This window comes from Bidens hawaiensis, unplaced genomic scaffold, assembly GCF_021521415.1.
Source record: "Bidens hawaiensis isolate Kalapana, Puna unplaced genomic scaffold, B.hawaiensis_p1.1 tig00033138_1, whole genome shotgun sequence".
Classification (NCBI taxonomy): domain Eukaryota; kingdom Viridiplantae; phylum Streptophyta; class Magnoliopsida; order Asterales; family Asteraceae; genus Bidens; species Bidens hawaiensis.
The window spans coordinates 101,335-122,087 of NW_027495667.1; the positions used below are offsets into that span (position 1 = coordinate 101,335).

The following is a 20,753-nucleotide window of genomic DNA, read 5'->3' on the forward strand; positions in this document are numbered from 1 at the left end:
AAACTCTTTTAGCTTGTCTTAATGCACACGAATCTCATGTCATTATTCAAAATCCTCAACCAACACATGGAACAAGAATCGGACGGTATCACTGATAATATCATAAGGTATTTTTTTTTTTTTTGCTTGAAAATTCAATGGTGATTTGTGGTAATTAGGGCCGGGGGGTTTCCTTCATGGGGAGGTCAGGGTTTGAGTTATGAAAGAGGGAATTTTGTCAGTATGGGTACCCCTTACAGGATCAGGAGTGTTGGTTGTTAAAAACGCGCATGTTGCAAGATTTTTAGTGATCACTAAGAAACTGCTTTAGGTTTTTGATCTAACAATAATTTGCAGGTCAGAGATTAATGAAGACCAGATAAGTAAGTTACCAGATGATGTTCTTAGGCAAATTCTTTCAGTTCACCCTTTGAATTCTGGATCGAAAGCTGTAGCTCTCCTTAGAAGATTATTTAAAGAAACATTGATAAGAACAGTCGAAACTGAAGATATTGAATCTGCAATTGGTGATATTCTTGTTAAATTTGATGAAAGAAAACCTATGAAAAATCCCACAAAATTTGAATTTCATCTCAGTAATGACTTGATCATGACCGCGTCACTCGGGTTGAACCAAAAGTTGCATCTTGATTTTTCCAAAGGTCATGATCATCAGGAACTCCCAACACCATTTTGGTTGGATATTTTGTTGAACACCATGGATTTCGCTCTTTCTTTGCCGTATTCATTGTCTGTCAAGACCCTTAAATTAACTTCGGTAAACTATCTAAGTTGCGACGTCGTTTCTCCTTTGATCAGCAAGTTTCGATACGTCGAGAGCTTGATCATAGAGAAATGTGAGGGGCCGTGGGCTTTGACAGTTGAAGGTCTTGCTAAGCTTACAAGTTTAAGAGTTCTAGATTGTGATGATCTTGAGTTAGTGTTTTTGAATGCGTTGGAGCTTGATTCTCTTTGGTATAGCGGACCTTTATGTCGGTTTTGTTTGGAAAATGTGATGTACTTGAGAGATGTCAAGTTGGATATCAAGGGTCCCGGGATTAATGATTACCACTTCAGCCATACGCTCCATAATCCGCTGTTGCGTGCCATTCGAGATGTTAGCGTGCTTACACTTCATGGATGGATGGTTAAGGTAAAATTATTAAGGATTCCAAGCTTAAGACTTGTAAATTGTTAAAACCGATTCAACGTGCTTAATATTTTCTTGTAGTACGTCTTTGTGCCGTTGTTGTCATCAAAACAAGATTTCAATTTTAGCCAGCTTGAGGATTTGTGGTGGATTGATAGTTGTATGGAAGATGATAACATTAATTGTTTATTTGGTTTCTTAAAGTTTTGCACTGCTCTTAAGAGGTTGTTCATTAATGTAAGTTCCATTCCTTTTATTCTCTCATCAGCACTTGCTTCTTTTAACTTTGTGACACAAAGTTTGTGATATATATTTGAACTACTTATATGCAGATTGACAAGCAAAGCTACTCGAATCCATCTGAACATTTGGGCCCCACCAAGGTCCCAAAAGGGCGATTGCGCTAGCAGCGCTACCTCAAAGTGGTGAAGATGGAAGGATTTGAGAAGGAAGAAGACATCATCTGGTTCAAGGAGCACTTGATGCAAGTTTTTAACGTTGAACCTCGAGTCATAGAGGTTAGAAAGGGGATGCAAGGCAGGTGTTTGTTAAGATTCCCCAAACGCCAAGCTATTAATAAAAACACGCAATCAAATAAGTTGAAGTTTTGCTATAAGTTTGTGGAAGAAGTTGAAGATAACACAGGTTTATGTTTTAAGCATCCTCATATGCCATAAGAATCCATCTTTTACATGTTATATTTGATTAAATTTGTAAATGTAACTATGGACATTGTTAATACTGATTAATTCGAGTACTTGAGTTTATTGATTCTTAAATTCTTAATATCATCGTATGCCATATGAATTCGTCTTAATATCGAGTTTTGTTTTAGGAAGAAAAGAAAGTAGAAAAGCCACTTACCATGCGTTATACCTAGTGCATGGTGAGTGAATTTTTATTTTAATTTCTTACATAATAATTTTGAAACAACTCAGGTTAATGAAACATGATTAGCAAAGTTCACACTACAAATTATTAACAAAACAAACAAGACATCTTATTTAATCCTCTATAGCCAATTAAAAAAACCTTAATCTAATCTCCAAAAATAGCAAAAAAATCAATTTCACTACATGTTCTTCATAATCAGAAGAAATGAAACATGAAAACAAATGATCAATAATCCGTCACAGGAATCTTATCGGTTTCACTTATGAAGATATTGTCATATATAAGGGCTGCAATGGTGGCTCCCAGAAACGGACCGATCCAATAGACCCAATGATGGTCCCATGTCCCGCTCACGGCGGCTGGACCAAAGCAGACCGCTGGGTTCATTGATGCACCATCAAATGCACCACCAACCAAAATGTTGGCACCCACAATCAAACCGATTGCCAAAGGTGCAAGAATTCCGATATTACCCTTCTTCGGATCCACTGCGGTGGCATACACTGTGTATACTAGGCCGAACGTCATCACGATCTCGAGTATGAGTGCGTTTCCAATGGTAACATCAGTCGATAACCCAAACGCCACTGTTTCCTACAATTCGTGTTCATTTTTCTATATTAGTTTTTTCTTTTTCGTTTTTTAAGGTGTGAAATTATTATTATTATTATCATTATTATCATTATTATTATTATTAAACAAAAGAGTATCACCAACAGGTTTCTGATAGCAAAATTCAACCGATAATTACTTAAGCAAGTGAGATTCTCACATCTCATATTTCCAACGAGCATAGATCATCAGTTTTTCGTCAGTAACCACTTTTACATATAGATGTGACCGTCAGTGATACTCATTTGTTTAGTAGTGTATCTCATAGATCTTACCATCCCGCCAGTGGCATACTGGAAAAGCAAACATGCAACAAGGGACCCGGTTAACTAACCGATCCAATACACAACGGCGCTAAAGAACGATATATTACCGCCTACAAACGAGGCGAGCGTGACAGCTGGGTTTACATGGCCACCCGAAACATTCGCACTAACCGACACCGCCACAAACAACGCGAACGCATGGCTTATTGCCGCCGCCACCAGTCCCGTTGGATTGTTTGGTGCACCATACGTTAGTTTACCTTATCCAAAACAAAAATGTTAAATATTAAAAAACAATAACAAGATGGGAGATCAATGAGTAACATACTGTAAGCCATGCCGGAGCCTTGACCGGCAAATACGAAAATGAGGGTTGAAATGAATTCGGCTAGGCCGGCTTTGAGTGTGTCGGGGTGGTTGGCCTCTGCCGGAGATCCGATGGTAATTCGGTAAAGAGGCATGTTTTGGGAGGTTAATTTGGTCTTGGGAAATAATATTGAGTGAGTGAGTGAGGAGCAGGGTGTTTGTTTATCGGTTATAAATGCAGACATAACGGTTGAAGAACCGGTATTACAGGTGGCCGATAAATTAGTAAGTCCGGTTAACAAGCGGCTCAATGGGGTCAAATAATTAAGAACCGTGTGTGGTGAAATAATTTAATTTTTATTACTATGAGTGATGACATTATTATTATTATTATTATTATTATTATTATTATTATTATTATTATCTCTAGTTTGGTGACTGATATAAGTAAACTATTTCTTTATACATGGGTAGTTTAATAATATATATTGTATTGCTTTGTGTATAAAGTGTTATTGTTAGTTAATTGTTTGAAATTAAACCTAAAGAAGCATATGAAAACATCAATACAAAAAAAACCGAGAGTAAACTTATCGAACCACGAGCTAGCTTGAGTGAAGGTGAGTCGTATACAAGCTCACTTTCTGGCTCAAATGAAAACATCAAACTTGGTTCACTTTATTGTGGGCTCAAGCCACATGGCTCGTGTTTTATAAGCCCAGCCACGCAACATTGCCACCCAACCACCGCTGCTTGCCACTAAAAGCTTAGGAAGTCTGTGTTGGAACCCTTTCCAAAATGGAGGCGCATTAACAATGTTATCAACGTGCCTCGTTATAACAGCAATATAAGCCATAAAATATTATTGCATCAAAAGTCTCTCGACTCAATGAACGAACTCTTTTGGTCCTGTCTTAGCGCAAGTAGGCTATATGGCACCCTAATTGTCTTGTATTAGAATAAAGCGCACTGCTATCATTTTGAGGTCTCGCAAATTTAAAGTAATTGGGCAAAATAAACCTCCAATCCCCTAGATCTCACACATATTCATCTTCTCCTCACCGGTTTGATTCATTCACGATACTTTACGCCTTAATTTTTCCCTACTAAACGTTTCACTTGTGAAAGAGCATTGTTATTAATTTTCTGAAAACTAAATGTTCCACAAACTCCGCGATAGCCCTGAAATCTTTTAAATGACTTCTATTTTATATAAGCATGCAACAAAAAATTACTTTAAAAATTTATTAGCGTATCATGTACTATCCACTAAACAGCATGTTTACTTGGCTAACCATAACGCTTGATGGCAGTCCTGTGCCATGGATGTCAAACTTGCAAGCAACAAACCATGTGAACAGGTAATCCCATTCAATGTTACTTTGTTACGACATGGGTTTATGGTTTCTATTCTCTAAATCACCAATTGCAATTAAACTAGAAAGGATAGTAAAAACAACCAAAATAACAAAAATACTGAATAAGCAAAGTTGAATCCAAGTTGAAAATAATGAAACTTTGAAGTAATACCGAATAAAACAAAACTAACAAAACTGCAACAATGAGCATACATCTCAACTTTAAAACAAAACAGCATTTTACCTTAGATTATTCCAATCTTGTTTGCAACATCCAAAGCATCATAGTCTGGTGTTAACCGAACATAAGCCTTCTTTGTTCCATCAGGTCTGCATTACAAAAACATCAACCAAAAACAAGATCAATACTTAATCATTACTTCAACCAACTAACTTGTAAAAAAGGGTCAACTAAACATGATCGCAATACCTGATCAAAGTGTTGACTTTCTTGGTCTGAATATCGTACATCTTCTTAACAGCAGCCTTAATCTTCTTCTTGTCAGCCCGGATGTCAACAATGAAAACCAAAGTATTATTATCTTCAATCTTCTTCATTGCAGATTCTGTGGTCAATGGGTACTTGAGAATCTGATAATGGTCAAGCTTGTTTCTTGGTGGAGCACTGTTACGCGGGTACTTTGGGTTTCTATCAGTCTTCAATGTCCTTGGGCGGTGAAACGTAACCTTGGTGCGGATCTTCTTCGCCTTCTTTTTAAAAGTTGAACCGGTTTTCACAGCCTTTGCTGTCTTCAAAGCCTGAGCTTTCGCATCACCTTTCTTTGCCACATCAGCTGTAGCATAAATCAAAACACCAACAATAAGCTAAATCAAAACCATCACCACTAAAATACTAGCATTTATGTGAATTCGGTCCAAAAATGCATATATCTACCAAACAAGAATAAAACATTAGTAATCCGACAATAGAAAGTAAAGTGTCGGTTTTACAGTTTAATCTACTTCAATAGCACTACAGAAATGACATTTTTTAGCTTAACTGTCTCATATTAACATGAATAAAAATTAACCATGTAAAATCAGGTGTAGCAAGAATCAAAAAGTAACAAACTAACTGTTTAATAAAAAATCCTTTACTTATATAACACAACATTTTTATGCAAATCATTTAACTAATGACGTCAAAATAAATCTAAAAATGAGAAAAACATTTGTAGTAAAAAAAATAACGTGTCAATTTTACAATTTTAACCTAAATTCAAATCCGACAATAAAAAACTAAAATTTATAACCCAAAAACTCAAATTAATAGCAAAACAAAACAGCATAATTAGGGGTGCAAACCAGCCAAGCTGCTCGCGATCTACTCAAGATCAGCTCGTGAAAAAGCTCGATTGAGCCGAGCTTAAACAAGCTCGACCCTAAAAGCAAGCTTGTTTAATAAACGAGCCCGTGCCCGAGCTTCACAAATCGAGCTCGAGCCGGCTGGCGAGCCTACACGAACCTGTCAATTGTATAATTTTTATTGCATATATACATATATATTTACATGTATATATATGTATATAATAATTAATAAATTAACAAAATAACTAAATATTATATATTATGTTATATATTAAATTTTAATTGAAAGAAATATAAAAATAATTAAAAATATATAAACTTTAATTAATAAACAGTAAATTAAACGAGCCAAGCTTGAGCTCTTAAAAAACTACACACGAACCGAGCTCGAGCTAAACTAAATCTGTGTTTTCTAAATGCAAAATCATATTTAAAATTAACAATTTGAGTCCAGAGTCTTATAAACCCTAACCTATCAAACACATACTGTATAACACAAATTGAGCAAAATCAAGGTATTAAATGAACAATAAGCTGTTAGAATTAAAGAAAAAATCGAACCTTTAGGCGCCATTGATAACCGAACCTACTCCAATCGATTAACTGAAAATCATGAAATATGTTCAATTAACACAATTGAAAGTATAGATCTGAAGTTATGAGGAAACAGGAATCGTCTCGATTGATTGCATAATTTGGAACCCTAATTAATTAAGAAGATGAAGACAGAAAGCGTACCCTGTAATTGAAAATGAAGACGAGTTGACGCAGAAGCGAACTAGGGTTTTGATATGTCATATTGGGATTTATATAAGATGGGTCAGCTCATATGGGCCAACACGAGGCCTAAATGGTAGTACTTGAAGTTTTTAGCTTTGGACTACCCAGATTCATCATTACATTAGTTGTTCCTTGCCTCTAGAGGTGCACAAATCGGTTAACCGGTAACCGGTTTTTTTGTCGGTGGCTAATAACCGGTTAGACCGGTTAATCGGGTCGGGTAGTACCCGGTATTCACCAGAAATACCCTAACCGGGTTCGGTTAATACCCTAATCGGTAACCGGTTTAAAAAACTGTTTTTTTTTAAAAAAATCAGGAAAATCAGTAAAAAATCTGGAAAAATAAAAAAAACTAGAAAAATCAGAAAAAATTTAAAAAAAAACTAATAACATTTGTTTTTGATTGATTTTTACACGTTTTCAACATTTTTATAACCATTTCTTCAAAATAATACATATTGAACTTGAAAATAAACGTTTATAATCTTCGTGATGTTGAATTCGTTCGTTTATTCTCTCCGTTTATTGTTTATTCTTCCTTGGGCCTTCGGCTTCATCGTTTAATGATTTTAATCTTCGTTATTCATGTCGTCTACATTAAACGGTACAATAAACGGGTCTTCGCGATCCGGTTCGGGACTACTCGATCGCACCGAATCATCATACATTTGTTCTTCCTCGGTTAGTGGTTGTGCGGAACCCATTGCTACTTCTTCTTTGTGTAGTTTTCCTTCAACATCGAGCTCTCCTTCAAGATTAGATACATGTTGGATACGGTCCGCCGCATCCAAGTGGTCTTTTAAGCAAATGCACATTTCCAACGATTCCGGTGTTAGCCTCGTCCTTCGTGTCGATAAAATCCTACCACTCAAAGAAAAAGCACTTTTCGAAGCTATCGTAGAAGCTTGGACGGTTAGTAAATCACGGTCTATGGCAGCAAGCACGGGAAATTGAGGTTCCATTTTCTTCCACCAACCCAAATATCAAAGTTTTCAAAATCATTTGCCATGAACATAAAATCGGTTGCACCATACCGGCTTAGCTCGCTATTTGGTGCACTACCACGAGCTTTTTTAATTTTATCGTTTCTTATATCATTAAACAAGCTTATGTTTGGGTTACTTGATGACGAGCTTTCTCCAAAACCCATTGATTGTCGAACGTTCGGTGTCGAACCATATTTAAGAGCATAATATTCAAACATGTTTTCTAAGTATTAAATTTTCTCACTTGTTTTGATGAATAATTATGGTCATCTAAATGCAAATCCAAAGCCCAAACAATTTTTTCGATTTAAGTTTCAACCCCGGGTAACGGTTAAAGTCGGGTTCAACGCGGTGGCACTGGTAAAAACCGCCGGTAATTCTTCAAAATATTTTCTCAATTTTAGTTTAATTGGAGCTATCATATAATCGTATATTGGATCAACGTACTCAAAATCGTTTATTTTGACACAAATTAACCAAATTTGATGAAGAACCAACAGACTCGTTGGGTAATAAACTACCGACAAATAAGTGGTTGCATTTTTTAAAACTTTAAGCAACTCGCTTAACTTTGTAATCGTTTCCCAACCCTTCTATGAAAATGCCTTAACTTTTCGTTTCTTAGCAAGATTGTCATGAAATAATTCCAAAGTCGGTCTTTGTCTTAACCAGCTATCAAGCATTAACCAAGTCGAATTCCACCTAGTAGGTATGTCAAAATACGGACCTAAAGTGATGGAACCCGTTTCGGTACACAATTGCAAGTATCTTGTATATCCTTGCTTGCTAATTCTAAATCGGTTAACATTATTCTAAAGCGCTCGGCTAACCTTTTGATTTGCTTAACTTTTAAACCGTCTTGCACAACCAAGTTAATGATATGTGCAACACATCGAGTATGAAAAAAAACACCGTCACAAATCGGTTGGTATTTTAGCTTTAGTTTTTCAACCGCGGCGGTGTTATTTGACGCGCTATCAAAAGATATAGAAAGAAGCTTGTCTTGTAATTTATATGTTTGTATAACATCATCTAAAATATAAAACAAGTTTTAGGCGGTGTGAGGATAACTAAATAACTCAAATGCGATCGTACGCTTCATCATTTGCCACGTGTCGGGATTTACCCAATGCGCGGTAACGCAAAGATACGAAAACGGTATACCGTGCGGAGCCGACCAAACGTCGGTAGTTAAGTTAACACCGGTTTTTAAGTTTTCGAAACCCAAAACTAATTCTTTTTTAGCTTTTTCCACATTTTTAAACAATCGCGTCTTAAGGTAGTGCGAATTACATGTTGATACCGAGGTTGGAGCGTTTCTTGAATCATTTTTGTCAAGCGCGGGTTGTCAAAATGATCAAACGGCAAGCCTTCTTGAATGACAAACTTTGCTATCCTATCACGAACGTTGTCAAGGTTGAAAACCCAAATGTCGTCTCCATCGGTTGAAAGATGCGCTTGATCGGGAGCCGGATTGTTTTTCACGACTTGACAATGTTTTGAAAAGTGAAGCCTTAATGTGGAGTTCGATTCGGGTGCGTAAAATTTCCCACATTTTTTGCACCGAGCCTTAAATGACCCGTTCGACATCTCACACTTGTCGAAACTAGCCCAAAGGGTTTTGTCTCAGTTTGTTGGGACAATCTTCGTGACGGTTAAACCACCTGGTTGTTCGAGTGTTGCCATTTTTTGAGGTTTTTGAAGCGGTTTTTGAGTTCGGTTTTTGCGGTTTTTTTTTTTCATTTTTGAGTGCTCGGAAAGTCGTGTAATCAACCCAACACACCCAATACCTATTTATACTAGTAAGGAGGGTTAAAATGGGTCCAAAAAAGCATAAAACGGTCACTAGACAGTTGGAAACGGTTAAAAAAACGGGCATGCAGCTGCTGCAGGGGCGGACGTAGAGTGTTAGCCGCTACCCCTCAACGTCTTACCGGTAGTGTAAAAAAAAAATTCGGTCGGTTTTCGTGGTTTCTTTACCCCTGAACAAAAAATAAGCCCAATCAATTGAATAATTAAACTCAACAAATTGACAAAAGCCCAAGCCCAAAACAAAAACCCCAAATAATACAATAATAATAAAAACTAAAAAAGAAAAAAGAAACAGGCAACGTCTCACTGTAGTCTGTAGGTCTGTTCACGGTTCACCCACTGCCCACTGTAGCCACCACCACCACCAGTCCGCCTTCGCCGCCGCCCGCCAGTCCATCGCCACCGCCGTCCGCCCATCAGTCCACTGTCTCCATCTTTGATTCTTCCCGGTAAGAACTAATTGAGATATATTGCATATTTATTTGTATTTAGGGATTTAGCCATTTGGGGTTATGTTTAAATTGGAATTAGTTTGGGATTTAGGGTTTATGTTTAAATTGGAATTGATTAGGTATTTAGCTTTTAGTTTTATGTCTAAATTGGAATTGATATTAGGTTTTGGTTCAAATTTTGTTTAGGGAACTTTGAAGATGAGTAAACAATCTCTCATTAGCAACCTTTTTAAACGTCAAAGAAAAGAAAACGATGACATCTGTTCCCCACCAAGTTTAAATATTCCAACTTCAAGTTCAAAATTGCAAGAAAATGAAGATATCGGTCCAAGTTCAAATATTCCTTCAGCTTCAAGATTGAGATGTTAGATATAGCGGAAAGTTATGGTAATCAAAGAAACCGAAAGAATGCCATTACTAATCGACATCATTTTGAGGTTAAAGTTTTTAATACGGTTTTGGATATGCAAATTCAAGAACTTGGAAATAGATTTAGTAAGGTTTCAACTAGTTTGCTAGAAAATATGTCGGGTTTAAATCCTTGTGATTCGTTTTCTAAGTTTGACATATCTAAGATAGTGGCTTTTTTAGAGATGTATCCGAACGATTTTACTAACAAAGAAAGAGGCTGTATTTCGGGTGATCTTTCGACCTTTTATTACACTTTAAAGAAAGATGAGAAATTTTCAAATCTTGGTGGAATTGGTGATCTTGCTCGTGTAATGGTGGAAACCGGAAAACACACAACTTTTCCTTTGGTTTATCGAATATTGAAGCTAGCGTTGGTTTTACCGGTTGCAACCGCAACCGTTGAAAGATGTTTTTTCTAAAATGAAACTTATCAAGACGGATTTGCGCAATCGAATAGGTGATGGGTATTTGAACAATGCTTTAATTTATGCGGTCGTAAGAGAAACGTTTGATAAAGTAAATGAAGAAGATGTAATGGCTCGATTTCATGCGTTTAAAAACCGAAGAGGAGAAATTTACAGCCAGCGTATTTAAATTTATTTGTTGTCATTTTTTTATATTTGTTTCGTTAGCATTGTATGAACTATGGGAAAAAATAATTTTGAGCACTACCCCTAAGTTTCAAGTCTAGATCCGCCAATGAGCTGCTGCATTGTTTTTAACGGTAATAACCGGTTTTAAAAAAACGGTTACTAACCGGTTCTTAGGTGAAAAACAATAACCGGTTTCTACCCGGCAGTTTGAATCGGTTAATACCCGGTCTAGTACAAACCGGTTACCTTTTCGGGTAAGAACCGGTTAGTAACCGGTTAACCAGTTACTGTGTGCACCTCTACTTGCCTCCTTGTAGAGCCGAGGTGCAAAAAAACTCGAACCCGGAACCGGATATGAAAAAAACCCGAACCGCTTTTTTTAAACCCGGGTTTTTAATACCCGAACCTGAATCCGATCCTACCCGTAGGGTACAGATAGGGTATGACTTTCAATGCTGAAACTCGTACCCGATATAAACCCAATAATATCCGAAACCCGGTTCTAGTTATGCCCGAAATCCGGGTTTTTTGCATACCCGAACCAGGTTTTTTTTGCATACCCCGATATTAGTGTTTGTACATATTTGTCTGGATGGCACTTGACAGTGGTTGTGTGGTTACCCACAGATCTATAGCCGTTCTCCAACAGATATCTTTTTAAGCACATATTTGATATAAATACTTATTTTGAGCAACGCCTTTTGATATACCAAACAACAATTTAAAATATATGTTTTTTATATCATTTGCTTAGTTGTTTACATTTGTTTGAATGAACTTTGAAGTTTTTATGCAAAAAAATGGAGTTAGAGTAAAAAAAACGAAGCAGACCCGTTAACAGAAGAATGCTGCAGAAAAATGGTTTTTTAAGACCCGAAAATAGGATATTCAAATACCCGAAAACGGGTTTCTTCAATACCCGAAAATAGGGTATTCAAATACCCAGGTATTGAAGACCCGGTTCAATACCCGACCCGGGTATTACTAATACCCGATTTTCCAATACCCGATCATACCCGAACCCGGTTCCATACCCGAACCTAGGTTTTTCTAATACCTGATTTGTGCACCTATATCTCCTTGGTCACCAAGCCTGACAAACGATTATAAAATATCAACGGGTGACTTTTTCAAATACCCGGTTCCGGGGATAGAACCGGGTTCGGGACTGGGTATTGCCTCTAAAAACCATACCCTATGTATCGAGTACGGGTCGAGTATAAAACCGGGTATTTAAATATCCTATTTCTGGGCATTGAAAAAACTCTATTTTTGGGTTTTTTCCGTGTATTTTTCGGGTATAGATTGGATTTTTTAAGGTGTCGCACTTTTAGGGGTATTTTTCGGGTATTTTTCAGATACTTTTCAGGTAATTTCGGGTATATATCTGGTATTGAAAAACCTATTTTCGGGTATTGGAAAAACCCGATTCCATGTATGGAACAGGTTCCGGTTTTCGGGTATTACCGGGTACAAATCAGGTCCAGTTCGGGTACGGGTTTTGGTATTGAAATACATACATTATCTATACCCTACGGGTAGGGTCGGATACGGGTTCGGGTATTAAAAACCCGGGTATAAAAAAACCGGTTCCAGGTTCGAGTTTTTTATGCACCTCTTATACCTGCCTAAGCCTGACAAAATGGTTGGGTTGGCAAGTTCGAGTTAATACGGGTTTTAAGCGAAGTGAGTACGAATAAATATGGTCATGTTCAAAATCTTAAAATGGTCGTTCGGGATTTTATCTTATATATAACTCTAATTTACTTTTTTTTTCACAGGGGTCGCCGACCCCCCCCCCCCCCCCGGTAGCTTGGGCGTAGGTCCGCCCCTGTGCCCAAATGTACCATAAACAATTAATCATAAATAAAAAAAAATATTTAAGCGTTAAAGTTTAGATGAAAATTCATATCTTTCGATCAGATTTTGTTTGCCAGACCCAAATGGTAAAACTAAAAAAAAACGAATCAAAATCAAATGTTTTTAAAAACTCAAAATTAGTACTTTTGATACGAGCCAAAACCTGATCTATGCACACCCCTAACACGACCCGGGCTAAACTTACCCAAAAAAAAGGTTAATATAATGATAGATAACAACCTCTAAAATTTCCGACCCCTGTGCAAAAATTTTTTGGGTACGCCACTGTTTGGGCATAAATATTTCAGTTGCACTATTTATTAAATTATATAAAATAAAAATCCATACGTTCGATTCAATTTGACTTTTTCAGTTTTCATTACATGCAAAACCAAACAGTATATTTTCAGTTTTCATTACATGCAAAATCAAACCGTATATCTGCTTTGGTTTGGTTATTTCAATTTTTTGGTATCATTCACACCTTCACTGACAACAGCTATGAAGGCAACAAGGTGATCCTTGGGTGAAGATGACGATGAAGAGTGAGGTGATGGTGGGTGGTAAAGGGCTAAAAACGACATTGAATATTGGTATTATCACACACATTTTGACATTACTGAATAGTCAATAAGGTTGTTCTCTATAGTGGGGGGCATCAAAGCCCCTTTATAATGCCATGTCAACTTCATGTGGGCACTGGGGGCTTTGAGGTCCCAACCTATGATGCCCCTCTATGGTGAGAGGCTTTGAAGCCCCAACTCTTTTTTCTTTTTTCATAAAACAAAAAAACCAACACAATAAAATAAAATACAATAATAATAAAAAACAAACTAAATTAAATATAAAAACATATAAATAAAAACGAAAAAAAATTACAACTATTTTTTGTCATCGCAGTCACCATCATGTTGCTTGTTCCTCTAAAGATGCTCAACCAAATCCGATCGAAGACTTAAAGTCGTTTCCCTTCTTCGTGTTCTTAATAAATTAGCAATTTCCCATCTTCGTGTTCTTAATAAATTAGCAAGTTTCCCTCTAAAGATGCTTTGTTGCATCGTTGTACTCGCCTTGACAAATTTCTCTACCTAAGTCCTCCAATATCATATTATGCAAGATAATACAAGTATACATTATGTTTCTTAACTTATCCATTCAGTGAAAACGAACCGGTTGTCTAATGATCGACCAACGTTTCTTTAATACCCTGAATGCCCTCTCGATGTCCTTTCTGGCCAACTCATGTTTTTTCTTGAAATATTGACGTTTATCGTCAGTCGGACACATAAAGCTAAATACCAACGTGGCCCACTCCGAAAAAATACTGTCGACTAGATAATATTCGTATTCGTAGTTGACGTATTCGTGGAAAATGAGGTGTCGGTTGCAACTCCGTCTATGACGCGGTCAAAAATAGGGGACGCATTTATCACAGCTATATCATTGTTTGCACCGGGCATCCTAAAAAACGTATGCCATATCCAAAAATCAAATGATGCAATCGCCTCAAGCATAATTGTTGGGCCATCGTGATCACCCCGATGATATTGACTTTGCCAAGCTAATGGGCAGGCTTTCTAATCCCAGTTTGTGCAATCGAGGCTACCAAGCATCCTGAGAAAACTGTGTCTTTGTTGATGCACCTTGTATATTTTTTCTATGTCACTTTGAGTCGGCCTCTTCAAATATTTTTATGATATAGTTGAAGAATACCTAATATTAATAAATTTAACAAAGTTTATAAAATTTATACTCAAAATAAGAAGGTTTTGAAATAAATAATTAAAATAATAATGCACACGTTCGCAGAACGTGTGAAGCACTTCACGACCAGGGCCGGCCCATGGGGGGGCTGGGTGGTCGATGGCCACAGGCCCGACACCCCGCTAGGCCTAAATTAAAAAAAAATTTATATGTATTTTTATTAAAACAATATGTATATTTGGTGTTTAAACTCAATTGCATAAACATTAGCTTGGTATAGTAGCAAAAATGTATTACTCCCAACCAAAAGGTCATGGGTTCTAGTCTCATTTGAGACATGTTTAATCATATTTTTATACAAAACTTTTTTTACATAACTTAAATTATAATCAAGTAAGCCCATATCAAAATTAAATTGTTTAGACCAAACAAATACTTCTTTTTATTTAAGGCCCAAAAAAATTTTCGCATTCGGCTCAAAATTTTTTTTGCTTTTTCGGAGCCGGGCCTGTTCACGACCCACTGTCTCCTACATCTATAAATATTTTTCCATGGCCTCGCTCGTAGTCCCGTACGCTAGTCACCAACTTAGCTCAACTACCTACACAAGTTTTATCTTATAAAATAGTGTATGAAAATATTAGATTTGTTTTTAAAAAGTAACCAAAAGTTGTTAAAATGCAACATAAAAGTAATTTGATTGGAGATATTGAAAAATAACACCGGACATTGAACATTTTCATCATGGGCATTAACAATTATAGTGTACATAAATATTTAAACTTTGGCTGGTTTCTTAATGAAAGAGATCAAAATATTTTCTCCTTCAATGATATTATACATAAATTCTCTCTAGTTTTTCCGGTTTTTTAGACAATTCTTTTTCTGTTACACATGTATTTTTGTATAAATATTATTATCTAATAAAATTTAGAGGGAAATGTTAAAAAAAACCTATTTTGATAAATATTTTTCGAAGTTCTCACTTTGGTAAATATTTTCTCCACCCACCCCTTCTAAAACACTCTTTAAAAATTTAGGATTTGTCTGATGCGTGACGTGTCCCTATTTCCTAAACCGTTAAAGGGATTCTTAGCCCGTCCCTCATTCATATATTTATAATTATATTATATAAAAACACTAAATTTCTTTCTCATGTTAGATTAAATAATACTTTTTTATACATTTACCATTACAGTTTTCTTTATTTTATAGTTACAACCAATTCAACAAATATTGAAAAATAAACAGGGTTAAACAAAGTTTTCTTGAATTTACAAAAAATCATTACATTTTCTCTATTTATCATTTTGTCCTATAATTTACGCTCACAACCCTTCATAAGTCACAACCTACCTTATAATTTACAAAATTCAGCCACATACTTTTAGGAGACAAGTGAGAATGCTATAACATAATTATTTGATTGGGCCCATCAATTAAAAAGAAAGCCCATGTTTTAAGTTCTAAACCACAACTCCACAAACTCATATGATATAGAGGTGCACAAAAAACTCGAATTCGGAACCGAACCCGAAAAAAGTACCCGAAACTGGTTTTTTATACCCGGAACCGAGCCTGATTTTTACCCGGTAATACCCGAAAACCGGAACCGGTTCCATACCCGGAACCGGGTTTTTCCGATACCCGAAACCGGTTTTTTCAAATACCCGACCTATTCCTGAAATTACCCGAAAAATACATGAAAAATACCCGAAATATTCCGGAAATAGGGCATTCAAATACCCGGTTTTAGAATACCCAGTTCTATACCCGACCCGAACCCGATGCGTAAGGTATGGTTTTTAGAGACATTACCCAGACCAGAACCGGACCCGGGTATTACCAATATCCAATTTTCCAATATCCGGTCATACCCGAACCTGGTTTTATACCCAGACCCGGGTATTTAGAAAACCCAATTTATGCACCTCTAAATTATGATATATACAACTTTTTTTAGTTGTAGGCGTTATCAAGTTGGAGCCCTAACTTGATTTCTTTGACCAAAGGACAGCCTATATTTACACTCACCTGCTAAACCTGTCATCATTATGGTCGAAATACCAAATAGTGAAATAGCCATTTTCTATCATATGGTCTAGGTGTGATCATCCGCTATATATAGTTGTGGTCTTTTCATTACAAAACTTAGAAGACAAATTCAAGTACATCCACAACAAAACTTCATTTAAATAATACAAAATCATATTCATGACCAAAGTTGAGAATTTGATACGAAAAACAACCCATTGAAAACAAAAGTGAAGTTCAAGATAAAAGTACAGGCCTCAAATTGAATTCTGAAGATGTATTTTCCCTCAATTTCACAACCAAAAGCAAAACTCATAAGATGTGGTTTTAAACAAGTTCACAACCATACTAACCATAAACTCTAGACTTTTTTCAGATTGTCGTCTTTAACAACCACATCTCGAAGGAAGACATCTGTCAGCACAGTCTTGGAATTCAATGAATGCTTCAATAGTTCCAAGCCCTACATCAATTGACAAGCATTTGAAACACTCATGTAAGTTATAAGGGCAGTTTATAACAATTCTCCATACAAAAATAATCTTGAATTATAACTCTGCTAGCAGTAAGACATATATATGTGATGCATTTATTTTATAAGAGATCAAAATATTTTCTTTAGCTAGTCTTGGATCTCTATCTTATTTAAAAAATACGTAAACAAGAAGTATTGTGATAAAAAAAACGCATTCATATCACAAGATGATGTCCCCGCTGTGTAGCTCAGTTGGTTATGGGCAGGGCCGACTTTGGGCCTGTGCAGGCTGTGCGGCAGCACAAGGCCCACAACCGGCAGGAGCCCATGATGTTTATAATCAGCAGCCATCTGTCCAGGCGGGTCCTACAATTAATTCTTATCATGTTGGTTTTTGCCTGGCCAAAATATGAAAAATCTGCCCCAAACAATTCTATAACTAAACAAAACAAAATAAGAAAGATCTGTCCTTCAAACAATTCTATAACTAAACAAAACAAAACGTGAACAACAATAATACTAGTAATTCAAGACTGGTACCCTTGGCAAGCTATCATTGGTCCACCTCATTATCTGATTTATTTTTCAATTTTTTTATTTTGTCATGAATACAAGTTATCATGCCGATGGTACAACCTTCTCCAAACAATAAACAAGAATACAAATTTTTACTAGATTAGGTTTATTCGTTTAAAATGCACTTGATATGGGTGATTATTTGAAATTTTAGCTTAAATAACAAGTTTGTATGTAAATATGTTATCACACTTATTGTTCTATTACTTATACACACACACACACGAGTTTATACTAACATAGCCCATTTGTTTTACTCGTACAGGGTCAATAAAGTCCTAGTTGTTCTCAGAGACAGCTAGCCCTGGTTAAGGTGGCATAAGACTTGGAACAATATCATAAAATAAATTTACCTCATTCATGCCGATATGAACAACCTTTCCCTCTAACGCACCCAAATCCTTGATGTTGAACTTGTTAAGAAAAGTGATGTTATCAATCGTAGACATGGGAGAAACACTAAGGTCATCCATAACCATGTATGCGACCAATCCCTTTACAAATCCTCCTCCCTTTGCATCTGCTTCAGACTTCAAAACATACCTATCATCAATGGTACTGGACATTGAACGGCCACAATACTGACATACACGAACCGAAGTGAAAAAACAACCGCTGTTGCATGACCTACAACTATAAAGACCGGCTGCAGAGTTCGAAGCAGAAGATTGTGATGAAAATGCTTCAGTAGGCAGCAGAGGGACTTGGGGAGAGAAGAAAGGAAACGAAGCTTTAGGGTTTAAAAGGACATCTTTATTCTGGTTCGACTGTATGTAATCATCGTTAAGATCTGAGACGCTTTGATAAAGCTTAGCCAAGGTACCTATCATGTCTCGATTGTCTAGGAGTTTGATGACACTGCCGACTGGTAAAACCAGGAGACTAAACAGAAAATCAATGAAATCCTTGCCGGCTTCTGCAAACACCACTCGTTGTCCCCTTTTATCTATTAAAAGCTTCAAACTTACCTTTGAAGAAGAAGAAGAAGACGACGACATTGATGAGTATCAAAAGCGGATTATATATGGTAATGGGAATTGTACGTGAAGGACGTGGAGAAGGTTAAATGGATTTGCAAAAATGAGTAACATCTGCATGAGGGAAACGAGGAGTCGATATTATAGGGTTTTCATTTAATTTCTTTCTTTTATATTTATTTCGATCGTTTCATATTCAAACAAATCAAATGTTATGTTTCAAATTAAACAATACTCGGCAATCAACATCACCAGAATATAATAACAAAATGAATAAAACCATATATTATTTGTCTTTAATCACTCTTAGGTTAGTTTGTAAAAATAAAAAAAAGGATGAATGTCGGAATAGTGACCGGGGAGTCCTAAGACCTTCGACAACTTTTTCTTGTTACCTCTGGGCACGAGGCGGTGTTATCACCAGTCCCGCAGGGTACGGATTATCTGCAGAGCTCCATTGCCACCATCCTAAGACCATCCTCTCCTCTATGGGCGGTATTCCCTCGGAACACCGCCAAGGGGCGACTTCAGAGAGGCGGCAAAGGGGGTGGGTGGGTGGGGGGGGGGGGGGTGTTGGGCTATCCAACTTTTCTCTCTCTCTCTCTCTCACACACACACACACACACATATATATAACTAGGTTATTAACCCGTGGCCGTCACGGGTAGAAATATAGAAATCATCCAATAAACATATAAAATTTAAAACAACAAATTTTGTAATAATTATTTGGAGAGTAACATGGTATGTACGCAAAAAATCGATCATTAATGTCTTGCACAACCTCATTTAAAGGTACAAATATGACCATCTCTTGAAAATAATTAAGATCATTATTAGTTTCTAAGATTGAAGGATATACAAAATCAATAAAATCAGAAATTGGACATGATGAATCATCAATTAAGAGATCGTCTTGAATCTCTATAATGCCTTCACCATCATTTTGACCCCAAGTTTTCCTTCACCTACGTCTAACAACCATTCTGCAAATTTTTTGATTTGCCCATATCAGATGATCGATTGACATCCGACGGTTAACCTCATGTTTTTGTTAATATAAGAACCTTGTATTTTGACCAAAATTGGGAAGAGAGGGAGCACATTCTAAAAAGTGAAATAACCCTTAGGTCAAATAACCATAAATTATTAAAGAGATTAATTAAAATTAATATAAATTATGTATTATTTTAAAAAACGTAACAAACCTATAATCCAAACAGTTAATTATGTCTGTCAAATTAAATTAAAAATACTAAGCATCAAAATATATAATAAAAATATGTATTCCACAATAACATATTAAAATAATCTATATATTAGTATACAGTTTAGTTAATTTCTAAAATTCTTTTTACTATGAATGGAAAAAAAAAATACATCAAACAATATTGATAAATAAAGTTTAATAAAAGACAGACGTTTATTCTCATAACATCAAATAAATGTGTTGCAATAAGAAGCATACCAAAGACATAATCCGTCACAAAAAAAAAAGAACTAAACATAAAGTAAATAAAAGTCAACAAATATATATTGAAGAAATAAATTTAAACAATTAACGTCTTCAAACTGTTGCTTTACTACTTTAAACGAAGAAAATACATACATCTTGCTCAAAGTTACAATTCATTATCAATTTCTCATTATCAGATCTTGCTCTCTATCATTATGTAAGCATCGACCACAAATTGTTGATATAGTCTTCTACCATGTAAAATAAATAAGCAAGTGTGTCCTATCTTGTATTATGTAAGCAAACAATTCACACATCAATTTGAAAATAAATAAAAATATAGTTATTACATTAAGAAATACAAAAAACTAAAACTTAGAAAACTTGTAATGGTTAGGTTCAATATAATATACCTTTTCTTGTATTCAGCAATCTCAAAGATATAATCACTTTAGCCTTGAAACATTGGAATCAAATCAATTAGATACGTAAGCCTTTCCTGTAATATGATAATTAATAAACATAATGTGTATTGGTATTATGTGTAATGTAAAGGTAATCATTATTTAAAGGATACCTTATGAGGATTTTCAATGTATTTAATTAGAAAATTTGCCTTCAAAGACAGCTTCCTAAAAATTAAATCTGCATCTTCTCTCAAGAATGCATCAAGCCTTACAATGAATTGCTTGATGACATTGTCTTGGATCCGGTTTTCCTGTTTTACACACAATGGAAATATAAAAAGTGTATGAGCATGAGTA

General features: G+C 35.9%; 1 protein-coding gene and 2 pseudogenes across 1 annotated transcript; 1 reads left to right on the forward strand and 2 right to left on the reverse strand.

Annotated features, from left to right (window-relative positions):
• Window positions 1–66: 66 nt before the first annotated feature.
• Window positions 67–1,884, forward strand: LOC143584494 (F-box protein At2g39490-like; annotated as a pseudogene).
• A 364-nt stretch (window positions 1,885–2,248) lies between these two features.
• Window positions 2,249–3,362, reverse strand: LOC143584495 (aquaporin TIP1-2-like; annotated as a pseudogene).
• A 1,369-nt stretch (window positions 3,363–4,731) lies between these two features.
• Window positions 4,732–6,551, reverse strand: LOC143584496 (large ribosomal subunit protein uL23-like). Its single transcript, XM_077066534.1, has 3 exons — window positions 6,435–6,551; window positions 4,996–5,359; window positions 4,732–4,895 (listed from the first exon to the last, which is right to left on the reverse strand). Exons 1-3 carry the CDS (start codon window positions 6,445–6,447, stop codon window positions 4,811–4,813), a joined length of 462 nt encoding a protein of 153 aa, XP_076922649.1. The 5' UTR covers window positions 6,448–6,551; the 3' UTR covers window positions 4,732–4,810.
• Window positions 6,552–20,753: the final 14,202 nt, after the last annotated feature.

Bases quoted from the DNA above. Each gene is read 5' to 3' on its own strand.
- LOC143584496 (XM_077066534.1), bottom strand. The intron at 4,896-4,995 runs GTATTGCGATCA...TTTGTAATGCAG, and splicing joins AAAGTCAACACTTTGATCAG to ACCTGATGGAACAAAGAAGG.